Source organism: Leucopleurus acutus (genome assembly GCF_964270905.1).
Source record: "Leucopleurus acutus genome assembly, chromosome: 2".
NCBI classification, from domain to species: Eukaryota; Metazoa; Chordata; class Mammalia; order Artiodactyla; family Delphinidae; genus Leucopleurus; species Leucopleurus acutus.
In genome coordinates, this window is record NC_139143.1 from 76,881,970 (window position 1) to 76,904,288 (window position 22,319).

The window sequence follows — 22,319 nt, forward strand, 5'->3', positions numbered from 1 at the left end:
TGGCTGGACACTGGGTTCATGAACCAAGATCCTGCAAGCTTCCTGAGGTGGCAAAAATAAATAAATAAATAACAAAGTAAAAACTAAAATTAGACTAGGAAACTAACAGACATGTTGGAAGAATATAAAAATTAAAATATAGATGAGTTGACAACTGGATGGTACATCAGTACCACAATAGTAAAAAAGAGGAGGAGAGAAAGAAAGAAAAAAAAAGGAGGAGGGATGGAAAGGCCTTGGCTGTGTTGGGCAGGGCCAATGCTCAGGATCCACAGGGCTGGAAAAGGCCCTGGGGGCTGTGGGGTGTGGGGCTTAGGCTCAAGAAACAGAAGAGACCCTGGTGTGCCCCCAACCCGTGGTCTCAGAGGGCAGGGGACCTCACCTGGGAGCCCAGCAGGTTTATTGGGCTCTAGTGGGTGGGGCAAATGCCCTCCTCTCCTCTCCTTCTCCTCTGGTCTGGGAGGGCCCCTCCTGTCTGCCTCTCCTGATCTCCCTGGCCTCCCTCCTATGCCCCCAAGGACCCATGCAGTCCAGAGGGGGCTTTGGAGGGCAAAGAGCTGGCCTGGAAGCTCAGCGGGCTCCCCAGCCCAAGTGGGCCAGGCAATCGCCCTCCACTCCTCTTCCGCTCTTCCTGGAGAGTCCCTCCCACCTGCCTTTCCTGATCTCCCTGGCATCAAGGGCACCAATCCTGCCTGGCCTCCACTTTTCCTCTCCCCTCAGTCACCCTACTTCCTACCAGTTCACTTTAGGGTTCCTTCCATCTCTTTGGGCATCAGAGTCTCCCACCAGTGGCCAGCAGGTGCCCTAGTTGTAGGGAGACACTAACTCCACATCTTCCCACACCATCATCTTGACTCTGCCTCTCTAAGACCCCTTTTATAAGGGCACTAATTCCTTTTATGAGGGCTCCAGACTCATGATCAAATCATTTTCCATGGCCCCCACCTCTTAATACTGTCACATTGGGGTTAGGTTTCAACATATGAATTTTAGGGGGACACTAATATTCAGTTTATAGCAACCATTTAACATACATATACACCAAAAGTGTATAAAAGTTCTAGTTCCTCCATAATCTTGCCAACATTTGGTATGCTGAGTGTATTAGTCAAGGTTCTCTAGAGAAACAGAATCAATAGAATATATACATATATAACTAGAATGAGACTTATTATAAGGAACTGACTCATGATTATGGAAGCTGTAAAGTCCCACAGTCTGCCGTCTGCAAGCTGGAGAACCAGGAAAGCTGGTGGTGTAAATTCCAGTCTGAAGGCCTGAGAACCAAGAACACTGATGGTGTAAATCCCAGTCCAAGGGCAAAAGACAAATGTCTTAGCTCAAGCTGTCAGGCAGAGAGAACAAGTTCAACCTTCCACTACCTTTTTGTTCTATTCAGGCCCTCAACAGATTGGGTCATGCCCACTGACAATGGGGAGAGCAATCTACTTTACTCAGTCCACCAATTCAAATGCTAATCTCTTCCAGAAACACCCTCACAATACATTCAGAAATAATGTGCAACCAGATATCTGGGCATCTCATGATCAAGTTGACATAAAACTAACCGTCACAGTGAGTATTTTTAACTTTAAAGGATGTTTAAATGTATCTCATTGTAGTTTTAATTCAATTTCCCTAAAGATTAATGAAGTTGAGCATCTTTTCATTTGCTTAGTTGACAGCCTTATATCTTCTTCGATGAAGTGTCTATTTAAACTTTTGTCCATTTATTTTATTGGGTTGTTTGTTTTTTTATTATTTAGTTTTGAGATCGCTGTATTTTCTGGATATAAGTCCTTTGACAGATACATAGTTTGCAAAAAATTCCTCTCTGTGGCTTTTCTTTTCATTCTCTTAACAGTGTCTTTTGAAAAGCAGAAGTTCTTAATTTTGGTCAGTTCGGATTTGTCAATTTATTCTTCTGTGGATTGTGATTTTGGTGGTGTGTCTAAGAAATCTTCATCTGCCACAAAATTAAAAATATTTGACAAATATATTCTCTTATGTTTTCTTCTAGAAGTTTTATAATTTTAGGTTTTACCTTTAGGTCACGATCTATTTTGAATGGATTTTTAAAATATGGTACAATGTATGAATCAAAGTTATTTTTCTATTTTTTCCTTTCCTTTCTCTCTCTCTCTCTCTCTCTCTCTCTCTTTTTTTTTTTTGACTGCATTGGGTCTTCATTGCTGCACACAGGCTTTCTCTAATTGGTGCGAGTGTGAGCTACTCTCTATTGCAGTGCACAGGCTTCTCACTGCGGTGGCTTCTCTTGTATCAGAGGATGGGCTCTAGGTGCACGGGCTTCAGTAGTTGTAGCACGTGGGCCCTAGAGCATGTGGGCTTCAGTAGTTGTGGTGCATGGGCTCAGAAGTTGTGGCACACAGGCTCTAGAGTGCAGGCTTTGTAGCTGTGGTGCACAGGCTTAGTTGCTTCACAGCATGTGAGATCTTCTTGGACCAGGGATTGAACCCATTTCCCCTGCACTGGCAGGCAGATTCTTAACCACTGCACCACCAGGGAAGTCCCTCCTTTCTTTTCTTTCTTTCTATTTCTTTTTCTTCCTTCCTTTCTTTATCTTCTTTTTCATATGGATATTCAATTATTCTAAAATAATTTGTGGGGAAGACTGCCCTTTATGCACCTCATTTCTTTTGTTCTTTCATCAAAATCCATTTGTCCATATATGTGTGAGTCTGTTTCTGGACTCTCTATTCTATTCCATTGATCTGTTTGTCTATCTTTAAACCAATACTACACTCTTCAACTCTATATTCATAATTATTATTTGTACCTCTCCAATTTTGATCTTCTTTTTCATAGTTGTTTTACCTATTTAGGTTTTTTGCATTTCCATTTTAGAATCAGCTTGTAAATTTCTGTTAAAATCCTGCTGGTTATGAATAATTATACAACTACAAATTAGACAACTTAGAAGAAATGGATAAATTCCTAGAAACATACAACATACAATGTACATACATACATACATTCTTTCTTCATCATGAAGAAATAGAAAGTCTGAACAGACAAATAGTGAATAAAGAGATTGAATTAGTAATCAACAATCTTCCAACACATAAAACCCCAGGACCAGATGACTTCACTGGTGAATTCTTCCAAGCATTAAAAGAAGAATTAATATCAATCCTCAATCTCTTCCAAAAAATAGAAGAGAAAATACTTCCAAACTCATTTTACAAAGTCAGTATTACCCTGATACCAAAACCAGACAAGGACACCAGAAGAAAAGAAAATTACAGAACAATATCCCAGATGAACATAGATCCAAAATTCCTCAACAAAATTTTATAAAACCAATTCAACAATACATTAAAAAGATCATACACCATGATCAGGTGGGATTTATCCCTGGAATTCAAGGGTGGCTTAACATCTGCAAATCAGTCAGTGTGACACATCACATTAATAGAGTGAAAAGTAAAAATAATATGATAATTTCAGTAGGTGAAAAAAATTTTGGAAAAATTATCATTAATTCATGATAAAAAATCTCTAAAAAATGGATATAGAGGGAATGTACCTTAACATTATAGCGACCATATATGACAAGCCCACAGCTAGTGTCATACTCAACAGTAAAAACATAAGTTCCTCTAAAATCAGGAACAAGACAAAAATGTCCACCCTCACCACTTTTATTCAAGGTAGTACTAGAAAACTTAATACTAGCCAGAGTATTTAGACAAGAAAAAGAAATAAAGGCATTCCAATTGAAAAGGAAAAAGTAAAGTTCTCTCTGTTTGCAGATGACATAATATATGTAGAAAACCCTAAAGGCTTCACCAAAATACTCTTCGAAGTAATAAACAAATTCAGTAAAGATGCAGGGTACAAAACCAATCTGCAAAAATCATTTGCACTTATATACACTAGTAAACTATCAGAAAGAAATTAAGAAAACAATCTCATTTACAATTGAATCAAAAACAATAAAATATCTAGGAATAAATTTAATGAAGGAGGTGAAAATTCTGTACACAAAAACTATAAGACATTGATGAAAGAAAGTGAAGAAGACACAAATCAATGAAAATGTATTCCATGCCCATGAATTAGGAGAATGAATAGTTAAAATGCCCATACCATCTAAAGCAAACAATAAAGTCAATGCAATCCCTACGAAAATTCCAATGGCATTTCCACAGAAATAGAAAAAACAATATAAAATTTATATGAAACCAGAAAACACCCTGAATAGCCAAAGCAATTCTGAGAAAGAAAAGAAAATCTGAGGCATTACAAGTCCTGTTTTCAAACTATATTACAAAGCTATAGTAATCAAAACAGTATGATATTGGCATAAAAACAGACGCATAGATTAATAGAACAGGATAAAGAGCTTAGAAATACACTTTATGGCCAATTACTTTGTAACAAAGGAGCCAAGAATGTGCAATGAAGTAAGGATAGTCTCTTCAATAAATTGTATTGGGAAAACTCGATATTCACATGCAAAAAAATGAAACTGGACCCCTAGTTTACACCATACCCAAAAATCAACTCAGAATGGATTAAAATATAAAACCTGAAACCATAAAACTCCTAGAAAAAAGCATAGGCAGTAAGCTCTTTGACAGCAGTCTTGGCAATGATTTCTTGGATTTGACACCAAAAACAAAGGCAACAAAAGAAAAAAATTAAAAAGTTGTACTCATCAAACTAAAAATCTTCTGCACAGTGAAGGAAGTCATCAACAAAATGCAAAGAAGCCTAAGGAATTCGAGAAATATTTGAAAAACACATATATTATAAGGGATTAATATCCAAAACATGTAAAGAACTCATACGAGTCAATAGCAAAAAACCCCCAAACAATCCAATTTAAAAATAGGCAGAGATACTAACTAGAAATTTATCCGAAAATGGCATACAAAAGGCAAACAGGTACATGAAAATGTGCGTAAACATATCTGGTATTTTCACAGTAAAAATCTTTGCTGCGAGCAGTTTCATCACAGCAGTTTTGTTGCCCAACTAGTTAGCCATAAGACAATTTTGCCATAAAAGAAAATAACAAAAACAAATCAAAGACAGACATAAAAAAGGACATAATGAAACATGAAAAATCAATAACAAAAGATTTTATTGTGAAACAAATGAACCTGTCTATGAAACAAAAACAGACTCACAGACATAGAGAACAGACTTGTTGTTGGCAAAGGGGAGGGGGAGTGGGAGAGGGCTGAACTGGGAGTTCAGGGTTAGCAAATGCAAACTATTATAAGTAGAATGGATAAAAAACAAGGTCCTACTGTATAGCACAGGGAACTATATTCAATACCCTGAGATAAACCACATGGAAAAGAACATAAAAAAGAATTATAGGTTTTGTGATGAGAGAGGAATAGTGGTAGTTCAGAGTACAGATCTCGAGATACACCAGAAATACATCTGCATGTGGAACAACTCCTACAGAACACCCACTGAACGCTGGCAGAAGACCTCAGACCTCCCAAAAGGCAAGAAAGTCCCCACGTACCTGGATAGGGAAAAAGAAAAAAGAATAAACAGAGACAAAATGATAGGGACGGGACCTGCACCAGTGGGAGGGAGCTGTAAAGGAGGAAAGATTTCCACACACTAGGAAGCCCCTTCGTGGGCGGAAGACTGCGGGTGGTGGAGAGGAAAAGCTTCGGAGCCGTGGAGTAGAGCACAGCAACAGGGGTGCGGAGGGCAAAGCAGTGACATTCCCGCACAGAGGATCAGTACCCACCGGCACTCACCAGCCCGAGAGACTTGTCTGCTCACCCGCCAGGGCGGGTGGGGCTGGGAGCTGACGCTCGGGCTTCGGTTAGAGCGCAGGGAGAGGACTGGGGTTGACGGCATGAACACAGCCTGCAGGGGGTTAGTGCCCCACGGCTAGCCGCAAGGGAGTCCGGGAAAAAGTCTGGACCTGCCGAAGAGGCAAGAGACTTTTTCTTCCCTCTTTTGTTTCCTGGTGCGCGAGGAGAGGGGATTAAGAGCGCTGCTTAAAGGAGCTCCAGAGACGGGTGCGAGCTGCGGCTAACAGCGCAGACACCAGAGACGGGCATGAGACGCTAAGGCTGCTGCTGCTGCCACCAGGAAGCCTGTGTGCGAGCACAGGTCACTATCCACACCTCCCCTTCCTGGGAGCCTGTGCAGCCCACCACTGCCAGGGTCCCGGGATCCAGGGAAACCTTCCCCCGGAGAACGCACGGCGTGCCTCCGGCTGGTGCAACATCATGCTGGCCTCTGCCGCCGCAGGCTCACCCCGCATCCATGCACCTCCCTCCCCGCGGCCTGAGTGAGCCAGAGTCCCCGAAGCAGCTGCTCCTTTAACCCTGTCCTGTCTGAGAGAAGAACAGACGCCCTCCAGCGACCTACACGCAGAGGCGGGGCCAAATACAAAGCTAAGCCCCGTGAGCTGTGAGAACAAAGAAGAGAAAGGGAAATCTCTCCCAGCAGCCTCAGAAACAGTGGATTAAAGCTCCACAATCAACTTGATGTACCCTGCATCTGTGGAATACATGAATAGACAACGAATCATCCCAAATTGAGGAGGTGGACTTTGAGAGCAAGATTTAGGATTTTTTCCTCTTTTCCTCTTTTTGTGAGTGTGTAAGTGTATGCTTCTGTGTGAGAATTTGTCTATATAGCTTTACTTCCACCATTTGTCCTAGGGTCCTATCCATCCGTTTGTTTGTTTTTCTTCTTTTAAAATAATTCTTTTTTTCTTAATAATTATTTTTATTTTAATAACTTTATTTTATTTTATCTTCATTCTTTCTTTCTTTCCTTCCTTCCCTCCTTCCTTCCCTCCCTCCATCCTTCCTTCCTTGCTTCCTCCCTCCATCCCTCCCTCCTTTCTTTCCTTTTCTTTCTTTCTTTCATTCTTTCTTTCTTTCATTCTACTTTTTCTCCCTTTCATTCTGAGCCGTGTGGATGAAAGACTCTTGGTGCTGCAGCCAGGAGTCAGTGCTGTGCCTCTGAGGTGGGAGAGCCAACTTCAGGAAACTGGTCCACAAGAGACCTCCCAGCTCCACGTAATATCAAACGGCAAAAATCTCCCAGAGATCTCCATCTCAACACCAGCACCCAGCTTCACTCAACGACCAGAAAGCTACAGTGCTGGACACCCTATGCCAAACAATTAGCAAAACAGAAACACAACCCCACCAATTAGCAGAGAGGCTGCCTAAAACCATAATAAGTCCACAGACACCCCAAAACACACCACCAGACGTGGACCTGCCCACCAGAAAGACAAGATCCAGCTTCATCCACCAGAACACAGGCACTAGTCCCCTCCACCAGGAAGCCTACACAACCCACTGAACCAAATTTAGCCACTGGGGACAGACAACAAAAACAATGGGAACTACGAACCTGTAGCCTGCAGAAAGGAGACCCGAAACACAGTAAGATAAGCAAAATGAGAGGACAGAAAAACACACAGCAGATGAAGAGGCAGGGTAAAAACCCACCAGACCTAACAAATGAAGAGGAAATAGGCAGCCTACCTGAAAAAGAATTCAGAATAATGATAGTAAAGCTGATCCAAAATCTTGGAAATAGAATAGAGAAAATGCAAGAAACATTTAACAAGGACCTAGAAGAACTAAAGAGGAAACAAGCAAATGCTGAACAACACAATAAATGAAATTAAAAATACTCTAGAAGGGATCAACAGCAGAATAACTGAGGCAGAAGAACGGATAAGTGACCTGGAAGATAAAATAGTCTAAATAACTGCTGCAGAGCAAAATAAAGAAAAAAGAATGAAGAGAACTTAAGACAGTCTCAGAGACCTCTGGGACAACATTAAACGCACCAACATTCGAATTATAGGGGTCCCAGAAGAAGAAGAGAAAAAGAAAGTAACTGAGAAAATATTTGAAGAGATTATAGTTGAAAACTTCCTTAATATGGGAAAGGAATTAGTTAATCAAGTCCAGGAAGCACAGAGAGTCCCATACAGGATAAATCCAAGGAGAAATATGCCAAGACACATATTAATCAAACTGTCAAAAATTAAATACAAAAAAACACATTAAAAGCAGCAAGAGAAAAATAGCACACAAGGGAATCCCCATAAGTTTAACAGCTGATCTTTCAGCAGAAACTCTGCAAGCCAGAAGGGAGTGGCAGGACATATTTTAAGTGATGAAGGAGAAAAACCTGCAACCAAGATTACTCTACCCAGCAAGGATCTCATTCAGATTTGATGGAGAAATTAAAACCTTTACAGACAACAAAAGCTGAGAGTGTTCAGCACCACCAAACCAGCTTTACAACAAATGCTAAAGGAACTTCTCTAGGCAAGAAACACAAGAGAAGGAAAAGACCTACAATAACGAACCCAAAACAATTAAGAAAATGGGAATAGGAACATACATATCGATAATTACCTTAAATGTAAATGGACTAAATGCTCCTACCAAAAGACACAGATTGGCTGAATGGATACAAAAACAAGACCCATATATATGCTTTCTACAAGAGACCTACTTCAGACCTAGAGACACATACAGACTGAAAGTAAGGGGATGGAAAAAGATATTCCATGCAAATGGAAACCAAAAGAAAGCTGGAGTAGCAATTATCATATCAGACAAAATAGACTTTCAAATAAAGACTATTAGAAGAGACAAAGAAGGACACTACGTAATGATCAAGGGATCAATCCAAGAAGGAGATGTAACAATTGTAATTATTTATGTATCCAACATAGGAGCACCTCAATACATAAGGCAAATACTAACAATCATAAAAGGGGATATCGACAGTAACATATTCATAGTAGGGGACTTTAACACCTCACTTTCACCATTGGACAGATCATCCAAAATGAAAATAAATAAGGAAACACAAGCTTTAAATGATACATTAAACAAGATGGACTTAATTGATATTTATAGGACATTCCATCCAAAAACAACAGAATACACATTTTTCCAAGTGCTCATGGAAGATTCTCCAGGGTAGATCATATCTTGGGTCATAAATCAAGTCTTGGTAAATTTAAGAAAATTGAAATTGTATCAAGTATCTTTTCCCACCACAACGCTATGAGACTAGATATCTATTACAGGAGAAGATCTGTAAAAAATACAAACACATGGAGGCTAAACAATACACTACTTAATAACGAAGTGATCACTGAAGAAATCAAAGAGGAAATAAAAAATACCTAGGAACAAATGGCAATGGAGACACGAAGACCCAAAACCTATGGGATGCAGCAAAAGCAGTTCTAAGAGCGAAGTTTATAGCAATACAATCCTACCTTAAGAAACAGGAAACATCTTGAATAAACAACCTAACCTTGCACCTAAAGCAATTAGAGAAAGAAGAACAAAAAAATCCCAAAGTTAGCAGAAGGAAAGAAATCATAAAGATAAGATCAGAAATAAATGAAAAAGAAATGAAGGAAATGATAGAAAAGATCAATAAAACTAAAAGCTCGTTCTTTGAGAAGATAAACAAAATGGATAAACCATTAGCCAGACTTATCAAGAAAAAAAGGGAGAAGATTCAAATCAATAGAGTTAGAAATGAAAAAGGAAAAGTAACAACTGACACTGCAGAAACAAAAAAGATCATGAGAGATTACTACAAGTAACTCTATGCCAATAAAATGGACAACCTGGAAAAAATGGACAAATTCTTAGAAATGCACAACCTGCCAAGACTGAATCAGGAAAAAAGTAGAAAATATGAACAGACCAATCACAAGGACTGAAATTGAAACTGTGATTAAATATGTTCCAACAAACAAAAACCCAGGACCAGATGGCTTCACAGGTGAATTCTATCAAATATTTAGAGAAGAGCTAACACCTATCCTTCTCAAACTCTTCCAACATATAGAAGAGGGAGGAACACTCCCAAACTCATTCTACGAGGCCACCATCACCTTGATACCAAAACCAGACAAGGATGTCACAAAGAAAGAAAACTACAGGCCAATATCACTGATGAACATAGTTGCAAAAATCCTCAACAAAATACTAGCAAACAGAATCCAACAGCACATTAAAAGGATCATACATCTTGATCAAGTGGGGTTTATTCCAGGAATGCAAGGATTCCTCAATATACACAAATCAATCAATGTGATACACCATATTAACAAATTGAAGGAGAAAAACCATATGATCATCTCAATAGATGCAGAGAAAGCTTTCGACAAAATTCAACACCCATTTATGATAAAAACCCTGCAGAAAGTAGGCATAGAGGGAACTTTCCTCAACATAATAAAGGCCATATATGACAAATTCACAGCCAAAATCATTTTCAATGGTGAAAAACTGAAAGCATTTCCACTAAGATCAGGAACAAGACAAGGTTGCCCACTCTCACCACTCTTATTCAACATAGTTTTGGAAGTTTTAGCCACAGCAATCAGAGAAGAAAAGGAAATAAAAGGAATCCAAATCGGAAAAGAAGAAGTAAACTGGGCACTGTTTGCAGATGACATGATACTATACATAGAGAATCCTAAAGATGCTACCAGAAAACTACTAGAGCTAATCAATGAATTTGGTAAAGTAGCAGGATACAAAATTAATGCACAGAAATCTCTGGCATTCCTATATACTAATGATGAAAAATCTGAAAGTGAAATCAAGAAAACACTCCCATTTACCATTGCAACAAAAAGAATAAAATATCTAGAAATAAACCTACCTAAGGAGACAAAAGACCTGTATGCAGAAAATTATAAGATACTGATGAAAGAAATTAAAGATGATACCAATAGATGGAGAGATATATCATGTTCTTGGATTGGAAGAATCAACATTGTAAAAATGACTCTACTACCCAAAGCAATCTACAGATTCAAAGCAATCCCTATCAAACTACCACTGGCATTTTTCACAGAACTAGAACAAAAAATTTCACAATTTGTATGGAAACACAAAAGACCCTGAATAGTCAAAGCAATCTTGAGAACGAAAAAAGGCGCTGGAGGAATCAGGCTCCCTGACTTCAGACTATACCACAAAGCTACAGTTATCAAGATGGTATGGTACTGGCACAAAAACCGAAAGATAGATTAATGGAACAGGATAGAAAGCCCAGAGATTAACCCACGCACATATGGACACCTTATCTTTGATAAAGGTAGCAGGAATGTACAGTGGAGAAAGGACAGCCTCTTCAATACGTGGTGCTGGGAAAACGGACAGGTATATGTAAAAGTAAGAGATTAGATCACTCCCTAACACCATACACAAAAATAAGCTCAAAATGGATTAAAGACCTAAATATAAGGCCAGAAACTATCAAACTGTTAGAGGAAAACATAAGCAGAACACTCTATGGCATAAATCACAGCAAGATCCTTTTTGACCCACCTCCTAGAGAAATGGAAATAAAAACAAAAATAAACAAATGGGATGTAATGAAACTTCAAAGTTTTTGCACAGCAAAGGAAACCATAAACAAGACCAAAAGACAACCCTCAGAATGGGAGAAAATATTTGCAAATGAAGCAACTGACAAAGGATTAATCTCCAAAATTTACAAGCAGCTCATGCAGCTCAATAACAAAAAAACAAAAACACAATCTAAAAATGGGCAGAAGACCTAAATAGACATTTCTCCAAAGAAGATATGCAGACTGCCAACAAACACATGAAAGAATGCTCAACATCATTAATCATTAGAGAAATGCAAATCAAAACTACAATGAGATATCATCTCACACTAGTCAGAATGGCCATCATCAAAAAATCTAGAAACAATAAATGCTGGAGAGGGTGTGGAGAAAAGGGTACACTCTTGCACTACTGGTAGGAATGTGAATTGGTTCAGCCACTATGGAGAACAGTATGGAGGTTCCTTAAAAAACTACAAATAGAACTACCATATGACCCAGCAATCCCACTACTGGGCATATACCCTGAGAAAACCAAAATTCAAAGAGTCATGTACCAAAATCTTCATTGCAGCTCTACTTACAATAGCTCAGAGATGGAAACAACCTAAGTGTCCATCATTGGATGAATGGATGAAGAAGATGTGGCACATATATACAATGGAATATTACTCAGCCATAAAAAGAAACGAAATTGAGCTATTTGTAATGAGGTGGATAGACCTAGAGTCTGTCATACAGAGTGAAGTAAGTCAGAAAGAAAAAGACAAATACCGTATGCTAACACATATATATGGAATTTAAGAAAAAAAAATGTCATGAAGAACCTAGTGGTAAGACAGGAATAAAGACACAGACCTACTGGAGAACGGACTTGAGGATATGGGGAGGGGGAAGGGTGAGCTGTGACAGGGCAAGAGAGAGGCATGGACATATATACACTAACAAACATAAGGTAGATAGCTAGTGTGAAGCAGCCGTATGGCACAGGGATATTGGCTTGGTGCTTTGTGACAGCCTGGAGGGTTGGTTAGGGAGGGTCGGAGGGAGGGAGACGCAAGAGGGAAGAGATATGGGAACATATGTATATGTATAACTGATTCACTTGGTTATAAAGCAGAAACTAACACACCATTGTAAAGCAATTATACCCCAATAAAGATGTTAAAAAAAAAGAATTATATATATATATATAAAATTATATATATATAAAATTTTGCTGTACAGCAGAAATTAACACAACGGTGTAAATCAGCTACAATTCAATTAAAAATATTTTATTGTGGAAAATAAAAGTACAAAAATATTTGAAAACACGTTAAATGTGTAGATTCATGATTGTAGCTGTATTTAGGTGTATCTTAAATTGAAGGATGATACTTCCTTTCTCAAGGTCAGCCATTAAGGATTCAGGATCCAATGTTGGATCCAAAGTAAGTTGTTTATAATATAAGAAAGTCTGCTGTAAATCTCTTCAGATTTCCCTAGAAGCAAAATGAACAGATGAGGAATGTTGTTATCTCTTATCAATGCATATAACCTATACAACTGGTAGAACACATCTGGACTACATTTAAATGTTCCATCACATGCCCAGTCCTCATATTTCACCAAATCATCTAAGCCAGATTCCGTGCCAAATGCAAAATTCTACATCACATTCTCCACTCTCAGGTACAAAAAATTTCCACTATTTTCAAGAAATTTATACTCATCAGGAATCTTGTAATTTGGCAGGGGTAGGGAAAATTTGATTCTTCTGTCATCTCCAACATCTAATATTGCTTGACACATTTGGTAAAGATGAGATTAGAGAACAAGTGGATGTATCTAAATCAGGTAAAGAATTGATAATTAATGCTCTTGAAGACTGTTGTGAATTACTAACCACCTCTTTTATATTTGCTATAGTTTGGTAAACTTTTCGTTTTGATGGAGGGAGGGATGACTGTGCTCACCAAAGGATTTTTCAGTTTTAGTTTTTGCCACAGGTTTTCTCCAGATAGTATAGTAATCACCACAGTGATTATGAAGAACTAGGCTATAGTAGGGTCTACATGTTTGTAATTATTACTTGTTTAATATAATTACAGCATTTTATTATATGTATTTAGAGAAATTTATTTACTAAATAAAACAAGTGTCTTACAATGTTCAAAAACAAAAATACCTACTGGGATTTTGAGTGGGATTTTGTTGGACCTATAGATCAATCTGGGGAGAATTAACATCTTAACAATATTGAATCTTCCAACACATCAATAGGCATTCCTTCCCACTTATTTCTAGTTTCCAGTATCTTTTGTCAGATTTATCCTTAAGCTGTCATCAAATTTATCTGTAAATATTTCATATTTTTGATCTCCTCTCTACTTCAGTTTGAATAGTTTTTATTGTCTTGACGTTCACTGACCCTTTCTTCTGAAGTGCTTATTCTGATATTAAGTCCATCTAATTAAATTTGTTTCATATATCATATTTTTACACTTTAGAATTTCAAGTTGGTTCTTCATTGGGATTTTGATTTCTCTCTGGAAACAGGCCATCTTTTCAAAGTTTCAACACATTTTCCTGTAAATTCTTCAAAATATTTATAGCAGTTGTTTTAAAGTCTTTACCTGCTATTTCTCAAACCTGCTCAGCTGTAGTTTATTTCTATTGATTTAGCTTTCTCCTGATTATGAATCACATTTTCTTGCTTCTTAACAATTCTCATAATTTTTATTGTATTCAAATAGTTGTATAAAAGAAAATATATTGTTAAGTATAATGCTTTTTTTGTTTGTTTTACTTTATTTATTTCCCTAGGAATGCAATCCCTTCCCTCTGCCTGGCATTTTGAGTGAGAAGGTGATCATTAATATTCTCCTTAGAATTAAATTGAGCTGGGATAGTGTCATAGCTTTAATTAGATTCAGTTCACTTACAGTTAGCCTAACCCCCAACCTCCTTCACCACCACTGCCTTTCAGATCTTACTAATATTTGAAGTGGGAAGGGGTTGGGCTGTAGTTTCATTATTTTTGGTTCACTTTTATATTAAAACTCCAACTACATGTGTCATACAATCTGCCTCTGTTTTCCAGATCCTTCTCAGTGCCACTTTCTCAGCAAAATTCTGGAGGGCATGGGAAATGTTGGACAAAAAGAATTTGTTTTTGCACTGGAGACTTTTCCAGATTCCAGCTTGTCTTGCCATCCCACAGGGTCACCTAAGTTTTATCTAATCTGTCTGTCTTCTCAAATTTTCTGTCTGTCGCAGACTCTCTCTTCTATTGGTCTGTACCCCAGACTGACCTCCTGCCCCAGATCTCAAGCTATTTGGCTCTTTGCTCATCTACAAAGGGCACATCAAGAAAAGAAGTCTCAAAAGCTAGTATCTTCTTGATAAAAAAAAAAATACACTATTGTGTGGCAGGTTAAGGCTGAAAGACAGAGATAAGACACTGGTTCAAGCTTAAGAGAACATAAGTCCTTGAGTAAGATACCAATATAGGAGTTCTTGTCTATGGCCATATCACCCTGAATGTGCCGTATCTCATCCAATAAAGGAGTTCTAAAGACATACACATGAGACCAAGCAAGAGTTTTAAATGCAAGAGACGAAGAAACATTTTTTCAGAGACTGAAGAAGGGAAAAACAGGATACAAAGTCAGGTTTCCAGCAGCTCTTGGCAACTTCATAGTCTTTCTTCCTTCTCTGTACAACTAATACAAGATAGATGTGTGGTTTTGCAAATGTATTAATTACATATTTCAGGAAGATATTCTTGCTAAAACTGTGAAAGTAATATGGTTTTATCTTGTGAAAGGAAAAAATAAAACTGGGAAATTTTATTTTTATTTTAATCCTTCTTTGGTCTCAGCTTCCCAGTTCACTATATCTACATAAAGGCACTCAACTATTCAATAATGAATAAGTATATATGGAGAATGAGGAGCAGGATTGTTTTATGAATGACTCCAGATGCTCAGGACCCCTAGAAATGAGCTAGCTGGCTGAGGGAAAGGCTGCATAAAATCTTACTTCCCCAGGTCTCAGGACCTATCTCCTCAGTTTTCCCAGCACTTCCCAAAACATCTGGGTCCAAGTTCAAACTGCTTAACATCTGGTCCCAAATATTTACTCATATTACCACTCTCCAACACACCCCACACAGACAAGATCCTTGTTATACTTCTAACAGGGATTGGCTAGGAGCATAACTAGAGGAGTATCCTAGAAGTATACTAGAGAACAGTCCTGTGTTATATCTAGCTCAATCATAACATATTTATACAAATTATACATTATATATATTATTTATGTATATACATATATACATTAAAATGTATAATATGATTTATATATTATCTGATAATATACATTATATTACTATTACATATAATATAATTATTATACAGTATAAATAATTTTACAGTTATATACAATTATAAAATTGTATAATAGAATTATAAATAATTATTATTACATGCAACTATAATTATGTAATATTAACTGCTACCACTTATTAAGCTCCTATAGTGTTAACACATTCTTCCTATTCATAATCCCTACCACCTTTCTCCTAATAATGTTAACTTACTCTTCAGACCTGACTCAGCTTTGTTGTCAGTTCCTTCAGGAAGCCTTCCCCACACTGTCCTAGTCTGGGTTAGAACTCCCCGCTGCCCTCTCAGTTCCCATTATTTTCTCTTTGGCAACACTTATCACACTATATTGCCTGTTAATATTGATCTCCCCAACAAGAATATGAGCTCCATGAAAGGAGGGTGATCAATTGCTTTGTTGTTCTTTATATTGCCAGTGCCCAGAAGAGTGTCTGACACATAGTAGGCATTCAATAAATATTTGTTGAAAAAATAACTAATTATACAATAGAAAAAAAAACTGGCATGTCCTTCATCAGCTAACTCACTTCCTTTCTGCAACGCCTTCTATAAAAAGGGGCATGAAAACAGAAGTGAGATTGATTCTCCGCTGGAAGAGAGTCATACTTTTACACAGAAGTTTATACTCTGGAAGAAGATGGCTCTTCACCACCTATGGATCTTGCTCCTTTGTCTACAAACCTGTGAGTTCTGACCCTTGATGATCCCCTCCTAATTTTCTGTTGTTTTAGAAATTTCCCTTAAGGAAGACATTGAATTGCCCTTTTGATCTGCTTTAACAGAAACACCCTGGGTCTCAAAAGGAATCCAACTGACTGGGGAGAGACCTAAAATCCAAACCTAACTGTTTTTCAGGTTTAGAGTTTATATTTCTGAATTTTATTTGTATTCAGTCTCTAAAGATCTGAGACAAACCCTTCTGCTCAGAAGAGTCAGCATATGGTAGACCTGCCCAGAAAACCAACAGAGGAACAGATAATCCAAAACCTTGAAAAACTTAAAAGCAATTTTCTTTTGGTGTTAGAATGTGTTATATAGGCTTTAACAGAGATAGACCCTTCTCAATTATTTCATTTCTCCAGCAGATTAGAGAGATGCATGACTATAATTATCGTTGTAAAAGTTTCATTGTTATAAGCCCCCTTTATTTTCAAAGTAAATTCAGAGCTATTGCTCTGCTTCTGTCCTCCAAAAACCCTAAAATAAATGGAGAAGAGATTATCATCCCTGTTCTACAAATAAGTTAGTTCTCAAAAAAGAAACAGAGAAGTTGAACTGAAAATTCTGTTTTTCTTACTTATGGCTTAACAGTAAATTATAAAGGTTAAATGCATATTGGTTGTTGTTAGTACAAAGAAAACTTATGTAACATCAACATAGTTCTGGGAGTGCTTTGTCATTGCATATATTATCTCATTGAATCCTAACAATTGCCTTATTTATGTAAAAACTGACTATATTTGGCATTTCTAAATCTACTTATAGGGTCTCTTACCAGCTTTGGAAATGCATTAGCAAATTCCTGGCATAAGTTAGAACACAGAGAATCTAGTGGGTTAGGATTTCTTGAAAAGGTAGAATCCATGCACTTTGGTGTCTCTGGTTCCCTTAACCATTTAAAACTGTGGCTCATTTAATGTGAGCTTCATAGGTATTGTATCCACTGGGCAGGTCAGGGTTTTAGAGCCTATGTTAGTCATCCGGACATACAAGTAGAAGATGCAAGTAGATGGGGAAAAAAGTTGAATAGAACCTAAGTGTAAATCTAGGGATGTCCCCAATCTTCCAAAGAAGGGCTGGACAGGGTGGTACTTGATACCACTTAACTTGGAAAGCATTTTACAATCTTTATGCCCACATTCTTATGTGATACATACTAAAATCATTTAAATAAGCAAGATAGATATTATTAATTCCATTATGCAAAAAAGTGTAATCTAAAATTCAAGTTAAACAATTCACCTGAAATTTCACAACCTGAAATTGGTAGAGCTGGAAATGGACATTTGTTCTGTTAACCCCAGGGCTATAGTTCTTTCTGCTGCACACTTTTCTGACCTCTTCACTCATTCAGTTTCTACGTCCTTGATACTCTTCAAAGGGCAAAACATGCTACGATGAAAGGCAGCTCTAAGATACACTTGCCTCATCTACTGAAACTGAAATCGAAGTTGTCAAATCAGCTAGCAGTGAATCATTCATCCATTAGTTTTAGGACTTTGGGAAAATTATATAAACTCCACCTGTTGTCAGGAAGAGGACTATTTCCCCTCTTCCCCCTCTTGAGTTCTTGTGGCTGGACTAATAATAAAATTGACACAAGACAAATTATAGGAGAAAAGAGACAAATTTTAATTTGTGCACACAGAAGTCTCATAGAAATTAGACCTAACAAGTGGCCAACACAAACAGCTTTTATACTTTTTAGACAAAGAAAAAATAAACTTGTGAAGAATCAACAGGACAAAGAAACTTAGGCTTTGGGTGCTCAATCAGTGAAGAATGTAAACAGAGTTTGGGCTTGAAGTAGTAAATTAAAGTAACAAGGTTTGTTTATACAAGCTCCCTGCCCCAAATTCCCTGTCTCTGGTGATAAGGATGTCCTTGTACCTCCAGATATAGGGAGTGCACCTTTCATATGGGAGATTTATTTTCTGCTTTCAGGGGGACAGAGAAGTCAGAGTTTCCCTCTTGCATTGGCTGCTTCTTAAGGAACTTCAATTCAAAATAATCAACATTGGGAGTTACCTGGTGGCCTAATGGTTAGAATTCTGGGCTTTCACTGCCATGGCCCGGGTTCAATCCCTGGTAGGGGAACTGAGATCCCTGCAAGTGGCACGGCCAAAAAGTAATAATAATCAATACGTCATTGTGGCATATTTGGGGACAGCCCATCCTGGGCCCCAAAAATGTTATTTAGATTTCAAAATGGGAGAACTATTAGTACAATAGGATTGTTTTGAGAACCAAAATGATAATCCATGTACAACACTTGGCACAGTATCTGAATATAGTAGGTGCTTAACAAATATTAGCTAATGCTGTTGTTTTTCACACTTGCTTTTCACGTGGTTTTAGGAGGAGCCAGGGCTTTCTTGCACTGAGATCCTGGGCGAGACTCCTCTGTTTAGGATGATCCAAGGAACATGAGCAGATGAAAAGATGGTGGGAATTTGAGCTTAGGTGTGGGATTTTGGGGTTCCATAAGAGAAAACCAGGGATGAAATATTCATTTTGTCAGGGATCCATAAATGAGGGGTGGGGACTTGTTTTTATAGCAGCAAAACTAAAAGTACTTTCAGGTACAATTTGCCTTTGCTGAATGGATCTGTTTACCTTTTAAAATTTATTCCACCAACATTTCCTGAGTCAAAAATATACCCGAAATCCCTCCTGCTGCTATTCCTGGCAAAGGTGGTCCCTTATATTTAGCACTGGGCTTAGACATCAACACTGACTTTACTTACTTCCCTGGAATTCAGAGCAGTGGAAGCAGCTGAAATGCAGTGGGAAAAGGGGGTTGGAAATCCCATTTTCCCTTGAAATCACTGAAATAAGAGGAGTCTGAGTGTGCAAAGCTCATGACCATTCCATGTTGGAAAAGTTTTCTCTAAGAACCAAGACTCACAGTCTTATGCTCTATAATCTCAACTTCCTCATCATGACCTGTGAACACTGTGACTCTGACTGTCCCTCCAAGTATTCTGCTAGCTACCTACCCTCTGGGGTAGAAAACAAGAATCCACCGCTTTTGCTTCATGCTCCTCTACGTGTTCTTTCTCACACTCCTTTAATTCTTCCTTTTCTCCACACCTTTCTCACTTCTCTTTCTTCATCCCCTCCACTTGCTCCCTTATCCTCTCTCCTGTCAATAATAGTAATAATTAACCATTTATGAAGCAATCACTACATGTCTGGCATTACTCTAAGTAGTGTACGTTTGTTATTTTGTCTAATCCTCACAACACCTTATGAGATGGATACTATTAATATCCCAGTTTACAGATGAAGACATTAACACAGAAAATCAGAAGTCATTTAGCCAAAAAGTGGGGGAAGTATGATTTGAACTCCAGTGTCTTTAGGCTTAACCACTGAGCAGTGCTGCCTTCACCCACTTTGATGCTGAAGTGGAATTGTCCCTGAGATTGATGGTTATCCCACTTTGGGATTTATCATGAATGGTGACTTATTCCCAACAAGAAAGGATTATTCAGCAGAAGCTGGGCCTATCTCTATACCTACCTACAGAGGAGGATGGGGGTTAGAGGCCAGACCTTTGCCAATATCAGAAGTTTAGGCAGGCCAGCAAGGCAGAATATCCAAGGAAATGACCATATCCAGACATGGTTCAGGTATCATTCACATGAACATGGTTATGTGTTGACTTGAATTTTCTTCTTCAGAACAAACAAGCGTCCAGTATCAACAAGGTCTTGATGTCTTGTTGAATGTAGAGCACATCATGGTGTGTTCCAGCAGGTGATACTTAAAAGTACAAGAGAAGTGAGCGGGCCCCTCTGGATATCTGTTCCTGGATAAGTAGGCCCCAACCATCATCCTGTGGGTTAGGGAGAGAACTTCATGCCTGGAGAAGGGTCCTGGCAAGAGTCAATTTGCCACTAGTCCAAAGTCCTAATGAAGAGGGGCCTTCAAGATAAAGACCAAGCCTCTGTTCTAGAAAGCGATTTGAGCAGACTACTACCATAGACACTCAGAAAGGGCTTAAAAGCAAAAGCCCAAACTAACACACCATGGTAAAGCAATTATACTCCAATAAAGTTGTTAAAAAAGAAAAACAAACTACTATGTATAAAACAGACAAGCAAAAGGGTGTATTGTATAGCACAGGGGAATATAGCTATTATTTTCTAATAATTTTAAATGGAGTATAATCAATAAAAATTTGAAAAATATAAATAAATAAAGCAAATCATTGTAAAGATTCCATGATACAGAGCTTAGCACAAATGTCTGGCACATAGTAAGTGCTCAATAAATATTGGCTATTGCTCAAAAAAAAAAAAGAGCAAAAGCCCAGTTATAGACAAGAAAAAATATATTAAGTATGGGGAAAACTAGGTGTCAGGACATTAGCTTAAAAATCCAGTCTCCAAGTAGAGGCTCGAAGCTGCATACTTGTGACAACACAGGACTCCAGTAGAGGGGGTAGTGACCCACCACACCAACCCAATCCACAAAGCAGCCCTAGAGATCAATATGGTGACCCACAAGGCAGCCAGAGTGCCTTCACAACAGGAGCCCAAAAGTCAGTGCTAGGCCATTTGGGTTACTCAAGTATTTTCTAAATCAAACCTTTCTTCTCTTGAACCTAAGAGAAGGATGAATCTGTAAGTTTGGGGGTATCTAAACTCATCTACGTGGAAGTTGGAAAAGAAAGAGGTGTGAACAATCAATTGGGGAGCTGATGTTAGTAGAGGTATGTACCCACATTTCCTTTGTTATACTCGATTTTTGATTATATGCTTACAGTGCTGAGTAGTGATAAAACAATGGGTGGTCAGGACCCCATCTCTGTTTTGAGAATCTGTGTGTGTGTGTGGGGGGTGTATGGATGTGTTTTGCAGAAGTGGAATCAAGTCAACCCAAATCTCAGTAAAGATAATATAAAGTAAAAAAAAAAAAAAATCCAGCAGAAAATAGCATACTATTGTATGGGGGTGGTAGGTTCCTTTTTTTTAAAACCTCATAACCAAGGACTTTCCATGCTCATGGAGAATAACAAAAAACTTCTGGCTGCTAACACTTTGTTTCCTCTTTGTCTGCTACTTCACTTCACTCAGAATAACTGGTTACAACCATCTCTCTTCTGGGTGCCATTGGGTGGTGCTACGTCTGGTCACCCTTCCAGGCCTGGAATATTCAGGCAGGCAGTGAATGGGAGGAGAGGAGGGGAAGGTTAGCTGGAGTCAAAAAAAGGACAAGAAATACTGACTTGAAGAATCCTAAAGAAGTGAGGGGTTTGGGTCACTATTAAGCAAGAGTTTACCCTTCCTTATTTCCACTCCCATGAATAGCTTCATGTTGGCCTTCTCTAACATCTCCCCAATACTGCAGCTCTTCTTTTGGAACACATAAAAGTTGTCTGGGGATATTATCTTAATCTCTGTAATAATGCTTTCATTTTACATAACAAACACATATGGTGCCTAGTATATGCAAGGTACTTTTCCAAAAGGCTTACAAATATTAAGTTGTTTAACTCTCATAACGCTTCTATGAAGTAAGTGCTACTATTAGTCTATTGGCTTCATTTAGAAGCTGATAAAACTGAGACACAGAGAGGTGGTTAAATTTCCCAAAGTCTCATGGCTAGAACCTGGCAGAAGCAGGATTCAAGCTCAGGCAGTCTGGATCTTCATCACTAAGTCATGGTGCTTGACACAGGGGCAGAAAGAGGGTGCTCTTCATGGCAAGACTCCCTTTGGGGGTTCTAGATTCTTCTCTGTTGATATATACATCTGAGAGCACTCTAGTGTCATTTGTTTTTGGAATTTTTGAATTTTATTTTATATTTTTATACAGCAGGTTCT

At 38.2% G+C, this 22,319-nt stretch overlaps 1 protein-coding gene across 1 annotated transcript in view; it reads left to right on the forward strand.

Moving 5' to 3' along the window:
- Window positions 1-16,402: 16,402 nt before the first annotated feature.
- The window catches only part of CD84 (CD84 molecule), a gene marked incomplete at both ends in the record, with an annotated part of 33,908 nt that continues 27,991 nt past the window's right edge, over window positions 16,403-22,319 (forward strand). Inside the window, one exon of the mRNA XM_082861808.1 lies at window positions 16,403-16,448. Coding sequence (XP_082717934.1) covers window positions 16,403-16,448 — 46 coding nt within the window. The remainder of the gene's footprint in view (window positions 16,449-22,319) is intronic.